This window comes from Gobius niger (assembly GCF_951799975.1).
Source record: "Gobius niger genome assembly, chromosome: 5".
Taxonomy (NCBI): domain Eukaryota; kingdom Metazoa; phylum Chordata; class Actinopteri; order Gobiiformes; family Gobiidae; genus Gobius; species Gobius niger.
This window is the reverse complement of record NC_136856.1, coordinates 22,366,628-22,385,053: the sequence shown is the minus strand read 5'-3', so window position 1 is coordinate 22,385,053 and position 18,426 is coordinate 22,366,628. Positions and strand designations below refer to the sequence as shown.

The window sequence follows — 18,426 nt, the reverse complement described above, 5'->3', positions numbered from 1 at the left end:
CATGTCTGTGGAAGTAGGTTTTGCACAAAAACGACCAGAAAAAAGTTGGAATGCCTTTTGTATAACTAAGAAATTTAAAATGCAATGTATTCAGACCCAGTTGGGCTTGTGTTCATATTGTGAGCAGGTCAGTCGTGTATTTGTTTACCTCCGTGGGCAAAGGCTTTCTTCGTAAATGTATGTGACTCAGTAGCATTGAGCATGTTCAAAATCGGCCCAAACATGTCACAGTTTAAGCTCAATTTTAGCATGTTCCACACACTGCATGTTCCACTGCCACAAATGTCACTTTCTCGGTTTTTTAGTTCAACCGCGAACAGCAAAACGTGTTCCAGAGCTGCGCGAGGACATCTTTTCAAATGTTACGGAGGCTGATCATTAAGAAAGTCATCTTAAAATGTGGAGATAAACCGCTATGTTAAACGAAAACTCCTGAAAAACCAATGTAAACCACCAATGGCTCAGAGCGACTACCGGCATCACACTTGAAATTCTCCCCATCCTCGTTCCTATTTGAGCCACCCCAGGAATAAGGTGGATAGCCAAAAATCTTCAGTTCTTCACTGTCACTCACAAAGCTGTCATTGCGTCGATCCCAACTGAACATCTTCATCCACCAGGCTTCACATTCACAAACTATCTTTGTTAGTGAATTGACAGTAAAAGTATTTCAATCTCCCCTTTAAAATGTTTTAGGCACAACATTGGATTGAATGTTAACTTATTCATATGTAACAAACTTCTCGAAGCGGCGGGCAAACAGACAGCTCCCAGTGTCTCTTCGCCTTTGGTCTAAGCTGCTGAATTTGGCTGGCCTTGGCTTCGGGCGTGCTGAATCATAATGTGGGTATGTTGCTGTTGCCTTGAGGCTCATTGTGGACTGACGCAGAATAAATGCATATTGATATTCAGCTGGGGATGCATCTCAATTATAAAGGTCAGCGGAGAAGCCGGTAAATACACATAGGATTGGAAATTGTTTTTCTTGAGGAAGGTATACAACACAATTACATTTTTAATCAAGGTTATTTTTTATCATAAGTGATCTTTCTTTGTCTGAAAAATAATTGAAACAATCCATAAACACCGGATTAGCTGCATGTATCGTACAATGGGTGGTTAATACACAGCTCATGTCTTGTAAGAGTGAACATTCTACATTGGCACAGCTGATGGATCCGTCAGAGCTCGTCTTTAAGTGTTTGACCTCTGTGTCAGAAGCATCCAGCTGTAAATCCAATCTGGGTCAGAGAAATGCCACCTTTTACCAATCAATATGTATAAAAATGTTTGGTTTGTGGTACAAAAGTGGAATGAAAATATACTTTTCAACAAAAAGTATTCAATCCAAAGAGTAAGTAAGACTGTGGGTTTCCAAACCATTCACATGCATTCACTGGGAGGTAAAAGTTACCAGTGCATTGAAACGCTTGTGTTTCGATGACAAGAGGCAGCAGTAGCTCGAAAGAGACTCTCCTCGAGAAACATTTGATCAGACACACAGCAGCAGCTTGTCATGTAACTTCCTTGGAAAATACAAGATTCTGGGTCCCAGCAGCTCAGCAAGTGCCAGTCGCACTTTTCAGCACTTCACAGACCATTTCTCTGTGAAGTGCTGGTCTGCGCCTTAGGATGCTGGAGCGCTGAGGTCAGGCCTAGATTCTATCTGCAGTAATGGGAAAATACTTGCCCTAAAATGGTTGGGTCTGTGATTCCTCAGGGCACAGGACAGGAGCCCATGAACATTCACTCATGTGTCATGAAGGTGTGTCTGGGAGACAGGGAGTCACCACAATAATAAGGCTATAAGTTAGGCTACTTCAACTTATAACGGGTTGAAACTTACCTTTAAACATAAAGAGTACTTTAAACATAAAGAGCACCACTTAGTGAACAATAGTGAGCATTTCTTGTTTGGAAATCAGTGTTTACATGGGCAATGATTCTTTTCATTAGGCATAAATCCCATATATTTGTCCATCTTTGGCTGCAATAGAGCATAGTGAACATCTCATTCTACTTTAAAACAATACAGGCAATGGGCATCATTTCCCAAAATAAAGGATTGGTGGTCGGCTTGTAGTGTTGAGATTTGCCACATGAGGGCAGTGCAGTGCTACTCCACAACAGACCAGACCAGACCAGACTGCTCGACGTCTCTCATTTACAGGTATAGTTGCTATGAAACACATAAATCCATATGCAAATAAGCTTTGTGTGTAGTTGTTCATGTTTTGCATGCTACCTGTTATTTTTTCGTTGTTAATTTATGATGCTTGGGTAAGTAGCCAAGTGTTTCGACAGTTAGCCAACGCTGAGGCAGCGCGTTGTTAACTCACTTTCAGATAAAAGACCTTAGAGCTATTTGGAAAACTGATAAACTATAGGTCTATATTCTGCAAGCCTATTAGAACTATTTGTGATTTAGTTTGCCGTGAAAAACAACCCAATCAGCATTTGGCCACCTGTTGCTTTACAATGTGAGTTACTGAGTTACAAGATTGTTTGATTCAATCCACTTGACTCAACAGGGCTTCAACGTCACATGACTGAAACATGACAGCCTCTTTTCTGTCCCCACATGAGCTGCAGTTAGACAAGACAAGTTTTATTGGTCATACTTAGGTGGTGTTAGTTAATGATTGAAAGAAGTGTCTCCTTTGCTTTGCATTAGATGTTCTGTATAAATGTTTTAAAACCAAAATACATATAAATATCCATCTTAATGATCTCTGAGGCAGTCTCTCGAGCTATTACATTCTGATATAATATATTCAAAAATGTACAAAAAATGTTTTTGATATGTAAAGTACTTTTTTATTTACAACAGATTAATGCATGCGCAATACTGTAGCAAAATACATATATGTGTCCATAATAAATGGTAAAAGTCCTCATCATGACTAATTCCCCTTCGAGACTTTTGCAGCTAAACACTAAACAATACATTAACGTGAATTCGATATTTTATGTCGTCATCAGGAAATTCTTGTGTAAATGTACATGTAATTAAAGTACAGGGCTGTTGAATTCTGGTGGACGAGAGTGGAGCCACAACATAATCTCCTCGAGCACTGACAATTGCCGTCCAAAAGTGTTTCTTCCATCACCAAGAGGATCAATACTTTTCTGTCCCAGGAGACAAATTTCTCCAAACTTGTTTACATGTGCTGTGCATCCATAATATCCAGATATTTGGCGTCGATTAATTTTGGAAGCAGACTTGTCCTGAGAATGGAAAACAAAACAGAAACAAAGTTATGACAAATTCCGATGCCCAATTACAAGATTAATGGTGAACACATTATAGCAAAGAATCGGCTTAACTTTATTGTGCAAAGTGCGCATTATCAACTGCAATGGAGATAGTTGAACCCACTTTGTTCCCACAGTGCTTTTCTGCCCCCTGCTGGCCACTCACCTGACTGGAACAAGCAGGATCATGAGAAGCGGAAAGACCATCTTCATATAGGGCAGAGGATACATGCCGAACGCACACAGGATGATGAGCTGGACCATCTGCACCCCAGTGAAGTAGTGCACCTTCCTCTGAGGTACTCTTCGGATGTAGTGGGTGGGAGGGTAAGCCGTCTAGATATAGATGAGAGAATGAAGTGGTGAAAGTACTAAATTTTTAGAATCACTGCCTGGCTTATTAAATGTTGGACTGTTCTATAAAGTAAGATATAGAAATGTTTTTGTAGGTGTTAAAAGTTCCAAGCTGCTGTACCCATTCTCAAACAGTCACAGAGGGAGGAAGCAGAGGGTTAGTCGCAGCCCCAATGGGTTTAGTTTTTACAAACCTTCCACATTTCCAGATTGTACACGCACATTATTTTATGTATTCTTGTTTTGCAACTTTTAGGCAGCGAAGCGGAGTTTATTATAAACAACACCAACAAATTCCAATGCAGCAACGATTATTAGAAGATGCAGACTGTTTTTTCCAGACTTCAAGTTGCACTTTTTTCACCCTTTGGCTGGGGATTCGATTTATACTGTGACTTATATATCAAAATATATAATTTCACACGTTTGTTATTTTCCCACTGACAGCTGCTTGTGTACCAGTATCTGCCACTCCTGTACCACTGAAGATTTAATGGTGGTAATTGAGCAGCAGAAAGAAAGTTTGGAGTGAGCGAGAAACTTGTGAGGGACTGGCCATAAGTAGAGGTTACTTTTTACTACTTTTTAAGAAAACCAAAAAAGTGGATCTTGGGCTAAAAGCTCGATGGCCACAGCTGGAGGCACGAGTTCACAAATAAGAGCTTCAACAACGTGTTACCGGGAGAGGCTTGTCAACGGTGAAGTTACGCCTCCATGCCCAGGCAGTAGCCACGGCTGGTGTGACTTGTATTCCTGAGCAGTTTATAGTCTGGAAAATACCTAGTCTTTCTCTCTTTTTTTTTTTTACTTTTACAGTATACTCTGTGGGGGCAATACTTAATTCTATTACAAGGAGAGAAAAATAAAACACATTATTTTCCAGAGCTTTTAAGACAAAGGTACAAGGTGACCAGCTGAAAGGAGTCTCATAAGTAAATCCCACCTGCTCCTTCAGCAGTAGGGCCATCCGGTCCACCATCTGGTTCCCATCAAGCGAAGTGGCAGCGATGTAGAGGAAGAGGCCGTAGAGGACCGGCTTTGGGATCCACTGCAGGGGAATGGGCAGCATGAAGGCAGACACGCCGATCAGGATGTTAGCTGCCAGAGCTGTCAGACGAGTCTCCTTCACGCTCACAATGCTGAGGGGATTACACAGGGAGAGAATACAGATTTTAGCCTCATCCGAAGCCCATAGATAACTTCCTTGTGCGCTCGGAGTCAAAGTTTTATTGAAATAATGAAAGATAAAACATGCAGGTGAGTTTTAGTTTTAGTTTTTGTCCTAATTGCATTTATTTTTTACTATTTGATCAGGGTCAGACACCAGGGTTTCTGCGGGGCATTATGAAGCGTTAAAGCCATGAATTTTACCAAAATCAAGGCCATATATTTTATTGTAAGGCATTAAATTAGATTCAAACTGGCATTAAATCAAAATGTATTGGAAAATGTTTACTGCAGAAGTTTAAAAAAAAATCAGTTTGGCCTGAAATTGACCGCATTTGTTTTACTCAAAACTTCCCGTTTTGTCCAATTCTCTTTTCTCTGAAGAAATCTTTCCAAATATTAAGTATTGAAATATGTGCTGCATTTATGGCATTAAAATATAGTGCTTAGGCATTCAAAATTGCATTCAAAAGTGTTAAATTTGACTTGCTTCTGCCCCTGAGACATCTTTAGCCCTGCCCTTGAAGCCCGTCCAATGTAAAGTGGTCTGGTAAAGTTTTGCCCACGTCTTATCCGACTGAAGACAGTCTATTTGCAGTTGTTGTCTAGGTTCAGTTGTTAGTGTCACATTTATAATAAACGAGTGAAACAGTTCGTAGCTCTTTAAAGATAAGCAACATTTTTCAACCGTTTTGGAAAGAAGTTATTCGGGCAGACACGGTTGCAGATTCTTTATTTAGGTTCAATGACATTGGCACAAGTAAGATGAGTCAGATCAAGTAATGTGTGTAGCCTAGAGAAAATCTGTGTGAGGTGAATGGGGTTAGAATCTACTTAAACATTAATGAGAAAGCAGCAGGCCGTGGTAAAAAATTGAAGGTTGGCCTGAATTTTTTATGTAATTATTTAGACTTAGATATCTTCTCATTGAAAGGAAAAAATGCGAGAGACCTTGGTTGAAAGATTTAAGGGAATTGTGGTCAAAAAGTTCGAAGAATTTCTTCTTGTGACTTTTGAAGGTGTGAATGTGTCCTTGCGTTGACTCACGTGGTGTAAAGGTGTCCGTTCTCCACGTGCTGCTCGACTTTGGCCAGCTGACGCGCGTGCAGCGAGGAGTGTGGGAAAGCCGCGTGCATCCATGGCAACCCCAGACAGGACATGAGGATGTTGATGAGGCCAGTCAGCACTAAGTCCCAGTGGAATGCCGTGCCTTTTAGAAGCCTGATACAGAAACATGCTCACTTAGACTTTATTCTGTCTGATGGAGCACTTAGTCGAATGTTCAGCGCTGTCACAAATTACAATCTTCGCCAAAAGATGAAAAAAAGACTACACTAGACAAATAGGTTGGAGCCCAGTGAATACTTCAGCATAATCCAAGATGACAATTTGAAGATTACTGAGGCCCCGAACAAGAAATATGGTATTCCTTTGATGGAAAGACATTCAGTCTACTCTGGCAGCCAGTTATGTCTTTCTTTAGTCATATCATTTTACCGAAATGCAGTAATTATTCAGTTCTAAAGACTTAAATCCAGGTGTAGGTATACCCAGACAGTGGTTGTACAAGTGACAATAGAACTGGGGAAGCTACAAGTATCGTACCTGTCAGGTTCATTGCTCAGACTAAAAATGGGTCTTACTTGTGTTCAGGTACGTGCGTGAGTGAAATGACAATGTTCTGGTCAATGAAAATTAGCAAAGCAAGTAGGAATCCTAGCCCCACGCAGGCCAGAGTGTTCATCCCTGTCAGGTTGCCGAACGAAGGGTATTTGAAAACCGTCCCGTTGTGGACGCTGAACTGGGGGACTGAAACACAGCAAACAATTAGTTGAGTAAGATTGTGACGGCCTTCGTTTATTACATGTGAACTTACGCTGAACGTCGATAAAAAGGTAGGAACCAATGAAGGAGAATATGATCACTGATATGGGCAAAGCACAGTCTGACACCACTTCTCGAACTGTGCCATTCATATACGGGCTGTGGGAAAAAGAGAGGACATAATTAACTTTGATGCAGTGCAATCCTGATGTAAGATGCTGTCATTTAAAGTTGTGAGTATTTTTTTAATCTGCCTTGGCTGCTGGAGGTTACATAAACACAGTGAAGTATTACATTCTAGACCTGGAGGGGAGTGATGAAATAATTAACTTTGGGGTGTGATCAAGAAAAGTAAATCCAGCAAGAGGAAGGAAAGGGACAGATGTAAGGCTGTGCAATCAATCGCATTTCCATTAAAATACAATTAAATATGTGGATAATATCAAGGATTTGTATGGTGCTTTTTGATTGGCTTCTTGACCGCTGATCCTGTGGTAGTAATAGGCTACAACTCTTTGATTGAAATTAGATTCAGGAAGAATAAGGTGTTACAAATGTCAGTGTAAAAAAGTGTCAGTAAAGTAGTATAGTATAGTGCTGAGTATAGTGCAAATGGATCTCACCTCCGCTTGATGACAAAGAGGGTATAACCGAGCCACAGTGTTCCCAGCATCAGCAGTAGACACAGGATGGGTCTCTCCCTGGTGCACAGGACCAAAGACTCAGGAAGGATTGGGCCGGTGAGTCCCTCAGAATGTCCCATCTCTAGCACAGTGCCATTGTTTGTGTATGCTGTACTCCGCGTCTGATTGTTCGCCTGCTCCAGAATCTCAGTGATCTGCTGGAGCACCACTGTGCTGTTGGTTGTTGCGAGGATAGGCCCATGGTAGTAGTGTTCAAAAACTAGAAGACAAATCAATTAACACATCTATTTTACTGTGTTTTCATTATGTTACTAAGCTCGAAGCCCTGGCTATTGTATTTGCTAAGCATTATCTCACCCAGTGATACAAGGCAGCTTAAATTTCAAGCTTTATGATTAAGCTCCACAATTTTGAAAACATAAAATTGCAATAGAGATTGTGTTTACATTTGCAATGTGTTAAAATCTAAATCCACTTTGCAGTCCATATTCTAAACACTCCAGGAGCGTAAAACAATTGAGGTAAGACTGAAGCTTAACTACTGAAAGCTTCAGTAGTTAAGCTTCTACTGAAGCTTAAATGCATTTTAGCACATATTTGGTTCATACACAATAGTGACAAACAGATTTTGTTTTATATAGAGATCATTATATCAACACAATGATTGCAGGCTGTGGAATTTGCTAAATGCAACCATTCAAAATGTGATTGTGATTAATTGTGCAGCCTTTGTAGAATTTCACTGAGCAGTACCAAAGAAACCAAATAGGAATAATGTCATGATATAAGCACAAAGCACTCTTCCCTGCTATTGTATCCTTAATCTCAGATTATGAATAAAGCTATGTTTGTCCTTATAAAGAATGCCCCCAGACTCATCTGAACCCTCATCTTGTGATAAAACCATTATAGTTGCATATTACAGATGCCATTATGCCACATAGGGCGACAATGCTCTCGCTCAAACATGTCATTTTACGAGCAGTGCTCCAAGTAGCTCCTTTATCAACAACAGGCAGAATGCATTTTGTATTGCTCTTGTCAAATCATGTTCAGTGTTGTGTGACCTCAGTGCAACTCACTTTTGACTGTGCCTTTTACCGCATCGCCAACAAATGCTATGGAGATGAACAAAGCTATGACTTCTTCGGTTGAGCTGCAACATAAACAGAAGCCGTGGAAGCGTCACTCATTTTTATCAACACATTTTTCAATAGAACTGCAGACAAAACTGTGTTCAAGGCAAACTGATAGTGATAGCCAGACTGTGTAAACAGTGAGAAGGATTGGGGCCACATGCAAACAGGAAGTCAAAACAGGCCAGTGCCTGCTTATCAGTGTCCTCAGCTCTGTGCACTCTGTTACAATGAACACCCTGAATTTACTGCAGCAATATTTACTGCAGCCTATATACACAGTATCTATAAATGTTACTTTGGTGAATAGAGTCTAAATGAGGCATACCGTTTAAAAAGCTTCATCAGCAGACTGACATTGAAGAGGCCTCCGAGAATAAGGAAGAGACTGTTCCATAAGCCGATGCAGGCGTAGAAGGCATCAAAGTCCAGGTCATAGTCATCACAGATACCGCGAATTACTACCAAACACAAAAAACTGTATTATAGACTCACAATTTTGCAATAACTTACTACAATATATTCATTTGGAATCTGTAACATGATTCACCTCTCATTTTATATTGACTTTTTTTCTTAAGGGGGAAATGTGAAAGAGACTTGTGATTAAACACAAGTCTCTGTGACATACTCAATCAACAGTGTGATGTTCCTATAAGTACAGACATACCGGGTTTCCATTGTCTCCCAAGGAAGGCCTTATAAATGGATCTGATCTGGTGTATAATAATCACCTCTTGAAGTACCTACCACTAATAAAGATAGCCAGAGGTGCTGTTGTTAGTGGGATGACAAGCGGGGAGCCAGCAAACAAAGCATAAATGACTCCACCGATGCTCTGTCCTACTATTGTCTTCTGAACGTCTGTGAAAACACATCACACTAATGAGTAACTTAGTGGCAGTATTTGTATAGATAAAAACAATGTGCTCCACATAAATGCTTACCAATTTCACCTCTTGTACTTTCATCATTCAATGAGCCAAAAGCAATGTTTGGCAGCAAAATGGCAATGTACAGGAATATAGCTGTCGTGGTGTACTTCCGCAGTGAGCGATCATTCCCAGTGATTCCTTGATGATTATATAAAACGTAAGAGTCGATCAATTTGAATATGTGTTTTCAGTACGTTTGAATGTCAAGTATGTGTTACCGTCGGTGAAATCTGAAGGGTAGAGTGGGAGTCTGCGACGAAGGTCTTCATAAACACCTTTACCAGCTTTGAAAAAGTCTATGCACTGAGGAGATAAGGAAGATCATCAAGTTTGAGATTACTGGGGGACTGCTTTGGTGTACGGCTGCATCTAGTGTAATCGATTATGTTTGACAAATAATTATTATTTTCTACACGTTTTTAACCACACAAAGTGACATTGATGCTGCTTGAGGACATCTTGATTGAAGAAGTTTGACTCTTTGTGAACATGCCATTCCTCATTTGAAAGCTGAGAATCTCTAGAATTCAGGTTGTGACCTTTAAGAGCTAGAGGCTGCACTAGCCCTTAAGCCACTTTTATTCATTTCCAAACTAGTTTTTGCTAGTTTTAGGATCTGGTAACTCTAAACATGGAGCTCATTCTGCTTTCTGATTGGATAATTGTCATGTTGAGAACCAAAAACTATAAACAAATTTGACATCATGTGAAAGGTTTTTGTTATTGTGAATAAATCAACATTACAATTGTTTTAAGTGAAATATTGGTTTTGAACATGTTTGTAAGAAACTTAGCCACTCTACCTTAAAAGATATAATAGGTTTTTTATTGAAAAATACTACATGTTTACATTACTTTCTGCTCTCGTCTGAAGGGCAAAAAAAGCTGATTTTTGAAAAAAGGGTTGAACATTTATTCATTTCAGCTCCTCTTTGATGTTTGTGAAGAGTTTCATTTTGGCTGTTTAGTTATAAAAATGTTGTCCTGGTTGATTTGTTTATTTGACATTTAAAATTGGTTACTCTCCATGGAATGCATAATGTTTTTTCAAGATTACACAACTTTGATTTAAATTATTTAAAGCTACCTGCAGGTTCAGCCGAAACCCATTAAAATCCTGTGTGAATTACGATGCAAATAGTTATCGCTTCAGGCTTGTTCGGTCCCTTTTGAGGATTGAGGAGAACTTTTTGGTTCTCAAAGCACATCTCCTGGACATAATGAAGTACTTAATCATTACAGCACATGGTGGAGTTTTTGCCCAGCTGCTTCTTGTTTGTCCGACTAGGCTCATAATCACATTATCTGCTTTACTTTATGGCACCGCATCTTTATACCTGGATCGAGTGGGAACACATGAGGGTGGTCCACACATGAGAACAGATTTAATGATTATAGATGAGGTAAATACTGCTTTTACATGTTTGGTTTTGTAATATAAGACACAGCTCATGCCGAGTATACTTTGTTGTCCAGATACCACTTTGAATTTCAACTGCTATATATTTTGAGGCCTGTGTACTTGGACATTTAATTAGTTTGAATATGTTTTTTACTGTATGTTTGTGGTCTTTGGTTCTCACCAGAAGTTCTTTGGCTTTGCGAGGGTCTGAGTCCACCACTTCTTCAGCCACTGACTTCTCTGTGATGATGGAGAGCTGCTGTCTTTGAAAGACCAGCTCTTGCTTGAACTCGTCCTGTGTCCTGGTCTCCAGAAGCTTCTGTCTGAAGGAGATGTCTGAGAACATCGTTGCAAATGTTCTACCCAGCTCAATGGCTGTCTTGGTACTTTTCTGTGAGAAACACAAACATAATTGTAATGCATGTAAGTCTCCATGCTGAGACTAAGGACGGGGCAGTGACAGATACCGTTCTGGGAGGAGCAAGGATGAGGATGACATATCGAGCCTCACAGCAGTTCACTCCCCAGTTCTGTGGCCGCTCCAAACGGGTGATACAGACATGACGCCTCTGCAGACTTCTCACTGTGGAGCTGAGGAATAAATCCATCATATTTCATAAGTTTTCATGTGTTTGATAGTTAACTGATACTTTGTATATGGCATAATTGCTATCTACCTACAGAATACAAAGCCATGACTGCTGATAGTGAACGCCAGTAGAATCTGCTGTCACTCCCTGAATGGTCTCTGTTAGAAGGTGTACTGTAAAAATATGGAGTGAGTTAAACACTATAGATTAAACAAAATCACTTTTTATTTGCATGTGTGACTTGACCTACCATCACAATCCTGGCCTCCTGCGTCTGTGAACAGTGAGTTCATGACCTCATTGATGTCACAGCTCTCAGGTCCCTCATTCACCAGATTAGTCAACATTCTCCTCAGCACCTCGTCAAGGGTGGCAGCCTTCTCATCCAGGAGGATGCTGGCCTGGGCCAAGAAACTGTCCAGGTCTCGGTGAGCTCGCACCTCCTCCTGGAAGCTCATTGGCTTCACATACTAAGGGTTAGATGAAGTATTGTAAGTTCATATTTTAAATAACCAGAGATCGAGAGTTAGCTGAAACTTTTTACTTTTCTGGTTGTGTTTAAAAGGCCGAAACCGGGTCCATCGGGGTCTGTAAATGAAAGCACAACAGAATTGCATGTAAAGATGGACTATGGTTCCGAGTCGTTCACTGATGTATAGTGAGTAGCTTGTAACCACAGTATGTACCTGCAGTTGGAATGTCATAAATGTTTTGAGTAGTTGTCTCATCCTTCTCCCCATCCTTGAGTTCTGTGGAAAACAAGACAAAGCTCAGAGCAGTCCAATCCAAACACACACTATCGTTTATGAGCATCACACAGACTTCTAAGTGTGGATACTCAAAAGAAGGCATCAAAAAACGTGTGCCATCATATTACAACATGCGTCACTGTTTGATCAGGATCTGGCCTGTACTTTGTGGAAAACATGCCCTGGTCGCCACATTAACAGTTCGCTCAGGGGCACTTTATATCATCTTGTGCCATCTGTTGACAAGCACTGTGCAAGATGGACCAGGGCAAATAAAACACACCGGCTGCATATACCAGACATGGGGCAATATAACAACAGCAGCCCCTTGTAAATTCCTTCATTGTATAGAAGATAAATATGGCACCTGGGTTGTGGCTTTTATGAGCGCAGAAGAAGCACCGTGAAATGAGGAATTAACCTGGAGCCATCATGTGAAACCTCTGAGCGGTGATTATCCCTGACTCAGATCATCTCTTTCATTATTTACTCATTAATGAACATCTCCACACGCCTGCAGAGGGATGGCCTATGCACGGCAGCATGTGAGAGGGGTCATCCAAGCGCCACAGGAATGAGCAGATGTGATCGGCATGAACAGACCTTTTTGTGTAAACTCAGAGGAAGACATTTACCTCGTTCTTGCCTCTTGTCATCTGTGGGCCATTTGTCAGCCGAGCTTTGTCTTTGGCTTTCAACCTGATACCTCTCAAGTCATTCATACGCTCTCTCCTTGCTCAGCTACGTATGGCAACTGTCCTATCCCTACCACAACAGCAGACTTGTGTACCTTCTCAGTCGCTCATTCTCTTTATATTTACCAGACTGTCTCTTTCTCAATAAGGTATTCTGTCTCTCCTGAATATCATTTCTTAATAATCCTTTAAAACAGAACAAAGTACAACACATCACAATAAGATACGCACCCATTTCTTGAAAAAGGTAGCCATTCTTTGACCCCCTTCCGGATGGATTATCTGAGGAGTGGGAAAAACAGATTAGTTTCGGCAGTAGCTCAGTGGGTGATTTGCGCTCCCATTCTTGACTGTGTTGACCTGTTACGCTCCTCACCGTGGCCTGTGTAAGAATGTTGTGTTTTGTATGACCACTTTTACGGCACCGGAGCAGACAGGGTCATTTTAGTCCTGGGTCTCAAACCGTGCCAGGTCCAACTCCTTGAAAAACGACTTTGAGATTAAGAGTTTGAGAATAATGCACTTTCGGTTTTCTACATGAGCTTTACATGAATTGACAATAAAACTAATTTAACTAATAAAGAAGCCACTGGATATCACAGAGATGGGCCGAAGCCTTTTGAGTAATTATTTTGAATCCACCAGTTGAATGGTTTGGCGCATAACGACTGAGATGTTCTTTAAAACAGCCATGACACTGGACTCCTCTGCTACTGCTTGACCCAGTTTGCTCTCGCACTATATGCAACCGTAGCTCCAAGTTCCAAATGCCAACGCATCTTCAGCGAGCAGCTGCTCCTAGTGCGCGTGTTGGCAGATTCATAACATACGAGTCTTAAATAATGTATTTAAGATGTGTTAATCTGCGTATCTTTACTACATCTGGCTTGTCCTCATGATCTATTATGGATGTTAAAAACGGGCTGCAAAAGAAAAAGAACATAGTGATACCCTGGGAAGCCGAGAAAAGATTCCCTCCTTTTTATTACAACATAAATAAAAGTCCAGCTGTGTGTGGTGTTTGGCTAAGCACTCATGTATCTGTGCAAGAGTACCAGAGGCTTTGGAATCTCTCTATCTCAGGTAAGATTAGAGGCAGTGTTCCCAGGCTTCCCTAGATTCACAAGTTCACCACAGATTCCACAAAGAACAGCTATGGTGTTAAATCAGTTTTGGTGTTGAAACTCACAGTGAACACAGACTGGACTTAAACTGGCCTAATAACATAATTGGCAGCAAATGGTCTTAGTTTAGTAGTTCTAAACTAGATTCACGCTATTTAGCTGCTTGTCTTATACAGCAGTTTGTAGTGTCATTTGCAGAGTCATTTTCAAGTTTTTTCTCTCATTTACATATAAGATTTGGGAACCCATATACAATAATACACATGACACACAAGGTAAAATAGGTGAAACATGCCCCCAAATAGCTACTGTATATGTTATTTTCCAGCTTGCACTATTATTCTTTTTAGCACATGTCTTGATAAATGACCCCTTAAGTAGCATATAAGCATATAGCATATAAATACATGATCAAACAGTAGTATGTTCCTAGTTTTGCTTTTTTCAAGGTCAAAGCACTTGTTGAAACTTCTTTGATACTTGCAACCTGTGGGCACAAGGAGTCCTTGGGATGAAGGAAGTACAAAACTCTTGTTGAGTCTGGAGGAAAAGTAGAAAAGTACATAGCACGTAAACTCTGTGTTCAACAAGGTCAAGCAGCGGCATAGACTTTCTTTTTTTTTTTTATATGAAAAATATCACTTAATCCTTCAACATATCTCTTATCTGCCAAGTGAATGACTGTTGAGCGTGTGCTCTGTATGTCCTTGTACACTCTGTTACACTGTTACAACAAACAGCAGGAAGAAGGAACTGCAGCTCATTCCACTTCAACACCTCAGACTCTAGATAAAGTCTCCATCATGTTTGTACTTCACCTATAGTCGGTGGACCAGCCGTAATCACAAACAAAAACGCACACATACACGCACACACACACACACACACACACCTACACACACACACACACACCCACACACACACACACTGTTTTACCCACCAGGACGTCTGGTAGAAGCCAGTTTCTATCACTGCAACCATCTTCTTCGTTCTCTTTTCTATTTACACATAAGGTTTCATTATTTTAAACCAAACAGTATTTTCCGAATAACTTGTCAAACTATAACCAGATTTGAACATTTTTCTAGTGGATAATCTTCTTAATCTTTGACCTGAAATGTTCAAAGTCTGTTTAATCCTGTAGGCCCACAACCCCCAATCGTTGTTATTTAGCCGCATAATTGACAAGTAGAACTAAACAGATGACTATTTTATCTATCTGGAACAACAACATGGACACATCCAACTGCCCTGTGTGAATCCATTCAGTCACTTTGTATTTTGGCTTCTTGTAATTTCTAGTTTGCAAGCCCCTTCTCCATTAAAACCGGCTTCTTACTGTTTACCAGTTACATGTTTCAGTGTAATCAATGCAAATAATGCGAAGAGCTAAGTCAAATAGCCCCTCTCAATCGCTCGACCCTGGGAAACTCACCAGATGGGACAAAGTGAAGCACCTTCTTAACCTCCGTGTCGTCCATTTTATTAGATGAGGCAATTCCCCAAAGGTCAACCCATCATCGTACTCCTCTGCTCTTTGTTCTGACTGACCCGCTGCTCCTGCCTCAGTGTCAGGCGCATTCACTTTGAGGTAAAATCACCTCCTCAAGTGGCACATGGCTCTGGGGAGGCGCTGGGGAGGAGGGCTTTTTTTCTGCTGGGTCCATGTGCCTACAGGGACTACTTCTTACTATGAGGGTATTTGGAAAAAATGTAAAAGGAATTATGCTTAAAATGCATCAAATGTATTACATTACTTTTTTTTTACCCTGCCAGATTTAAGAAGATTTTAGGAACAATTTCCCACTAGGTTAGAGAGACATTTTTTGAATAAGCTACATTTTTTAGTCTTCTTCGATTTATTATGCCACTGTTCATTCTTTGTTTTTTCAGAATCAATCTATTTCCTTGGTGAAAACAAATGTATTGTTTGCTTAATGCTTAATCCTATTATCTTGTGCAGTCAGGCTCTCACGAGTAGACCTGTAAACTACTCCTACCACTTGTTACATCATTACTTTACACTAAATTTGCACAGCAAAATATTACGCATGACAGCGCACGCTGTCATTGTGTCCTTGGGCAAGATATTGAGATCATTTGCCATTTTGTGCTTTCCTTTGCAGGAAAGCCTCCTGGCCAAGTAAATAAATTAATAAATACATCATATGGCAATGAATTCCACATGAACATCTAACATGACCTATTTATTATCTTATTGTGCTGCTCAAAATGTATACCGTTGCAAAATATATTACAGCAAATATTTTGAGTACTCTGCATATCCAGAGGGGCAAAGGGCAGCGGGCTGTTTCCGGTCTATATTGGGGACATGTTTGTTACAGCAGTTCAAGTTCTTCAAGTTCACACAGCTCTGCAAGACAACGACTGTTACTATGAACTGCCACACTGACATTCTGCTGAGTACTGTGCGTCAGATACGAACTGAGTATCAGATTTGTAGTGAGCATTGATAGTGAATGAAAGTGACTGCGAGCGTTTTACAACATATCCTCAATGATGGCAAAATCAACTTGTCACTTAACCTCTTAACCCCGATCTGAACCAAGCACATTTTCTCCGGTTTGGCTTTACCCCAAAACTAAAAGCTTCTTGATAAAAGTGTCAACGTAACGACAAAAATGAGACGAGAACGAGGATGACAACGCAATGAAATAGCGACCAAAGAATAAGAGCAAAGTGACAAAAATGTGTGAGGAAAAAACAACAAAAGCGCACTAAAAGAGCAACAGAAAAGTGACAAAAAAGTGACGAATATGCAGCAAAAAGAGCAACAAAAATGCAATGAAAAGAAATGTCAATTTGCTGATTGTTTCTATACCTGCTCTACACACACTTTCACCTTGAGCTGTCCTGTCTAATAGGGCTTATGGGCCAAAAATCCTTAAAAAAGCAACAACTTTCTTCTAGCAGACTTTAACCCACGTCTAAGATTTACAATTTGAATTGCTAATCACAGGATGTAAATACCCATTTTATGTACCCTTTTTATTATTCTACAAGTTACAAGCCTTGTAAAACTTTACAAGCTTCTCTTAAATGGCATTAAAGTCAGTTTGTATATAATTTAGAGAGTGCACCTTGGGAGCTCAGTCATTTTTATGCGTGTCAGAGACAGCTGAGTTTTGATGGTTGGTGGATGAGGTCCAGAGAGCAGTGTTTTATGTGTTGATTACAGATGCTGGAATAGGAACTGGGGCTAATCATTGTTTTCCCTGTAGCGATACCGGCGCGCCTATGGAGGCAAGATGACTCTTACACCTGACTTCCAGCATGTGGCAGCATAGTACTGCACATACACGGAACATTTTAAGTCCTATAGTTCTCCAAATATGGATGTCAGAAAAGGAAAACAAAATACCTTTCATATATAGAAGAAGCTAAGTTCAAAAAGTGACCATAACCAAAGCATGTGCCTATTTGCACATGCTGCTTAAACAAACCAATATATTGTGGTCAGACATTTAGCAAGTGCACAGAAAGTAATGGTGAATTGGTGGAAATGATAGATCTGTGGTCATTAAGGACTATAGAGAAAGATATATTAATAATAGCAGCACTAAAGGCAATAAAGAATATGACTCATAATAAGTTTTCCATTAAATATACATAAGCAGCCCGGAATGATCAGTGTTTTTTTTTTTAATAGGACATTGGATTACGAATAAAACTGCTACTGGAAATTTTAGAGAATAATTTACTAGCTGTTGGCTTCAAATGTGCAACAGGCCTTGCATGGCAAAGAATACAGTCTTCCATCTAGTGGTCAAACATTAAGTTTGTGCTCGTGTGAACACTGGCCCTGCAATGAGAACTGAATCGTCATGAATCTCGGCTGTTTGCTGTTTATGAGAACTTTATTCTAATATGACTAAAATACTGTGTTTACTGCAGTCATATTTATGACTTTATTGGTTTCCTGATGAACTATTGTAGGATTCCTGTTATCTTCAGCTTTTTTAAATTCAAACTTTGCAGGCAATTATTCATGTAACTAGTCAATAGAGGCTAATAAAATGGTTTGAACAAGCCCAGCAGTTGATGAGAAAAAGAAAACAGTCTACGATCCATACATACACAAACTGTACCTACTTTAAATTCAGCTATTCTATTCTTATTGATAATGCCAAGCCCCTGTGGTAAACTTTTCCTTCTTAAAAGTTGCAATTTTGCTTAATCAGTTTATCAAGAGAACTCACCCTCAGTGAACCGAGTGACTATGACGTTTGGTGCGTCCTCGTCGTCCTTTTTGGTCTTCATGGCTGGCCGTTTAGTCACTTCTCCAGCTATGCCACCACATGTGCATAGGGAGGAATCTAGAGACGACCTAGCTCTGTGTGCTGCATATCAGAAAGTGTTCCTGAAGAAAGGCCCACAGGAAGACGGGACAGAGCTGATCCCACTCAATAACACCTTAATGTGCCCTTAACCAATCAGAGCGTTGTGAACTTTGTGTTCAAGGTAATGAGGAAGGTGGGGTTAGGGAAAAGCACAGAGACTGGAGGAAAATGTGAGGAAACCTGCTGGAAC

At 40.3% G+C, this 18,426-nt stretch overlaps 1 protein-coding gene across 1 annotated transcript; it reads right to left on the bottom strand.

Moving 5' to 3' along the window:
• Positions 1-2,876: 2,876 nt before the first annotated feature.
• Positions 2,877-18,177, bottom strand: LOC306963182 (solute carrier family 4 member 11-like). Its single transcript, XM_079556663.1, has 20 exons — positions 18,096-18,177; positions 12,983-13,033; positions 11,994-12,056; positions 11,852-11,895; positions 11,558-11,777; positions 11,399-11,480; positions 11,185-11,308; positions 10,899-11,108; positions 9,534-9,618; positions 9,328-9,453; positions 9,131-9,244; positions 8,709-8,841; positions 8,327-8,400; positions 7,224-7,503; positions 6,653-6,759; positions 6,420-6,585; positions 5,824-5,997; positions 4,553-4,748; positions 3,422-3,591; positions 2,877-3,228 (listed from the first exon to the last, which is right to left on the bottom strand). Exons 1-20 carry the CDS (start codon positions 18,154-18,156, stop codon positions 3,162-3,164), a joined length of 2,547 nt encoding a protein of 848 aa, XP_079412789.1. The 5' UTR covers positions 18,157-18,177; the 3' UTR covers positions 2,877-3,161.
• Between the last annotated feature and the right edge of the window lie 249 nt (positions 18,178-18,426).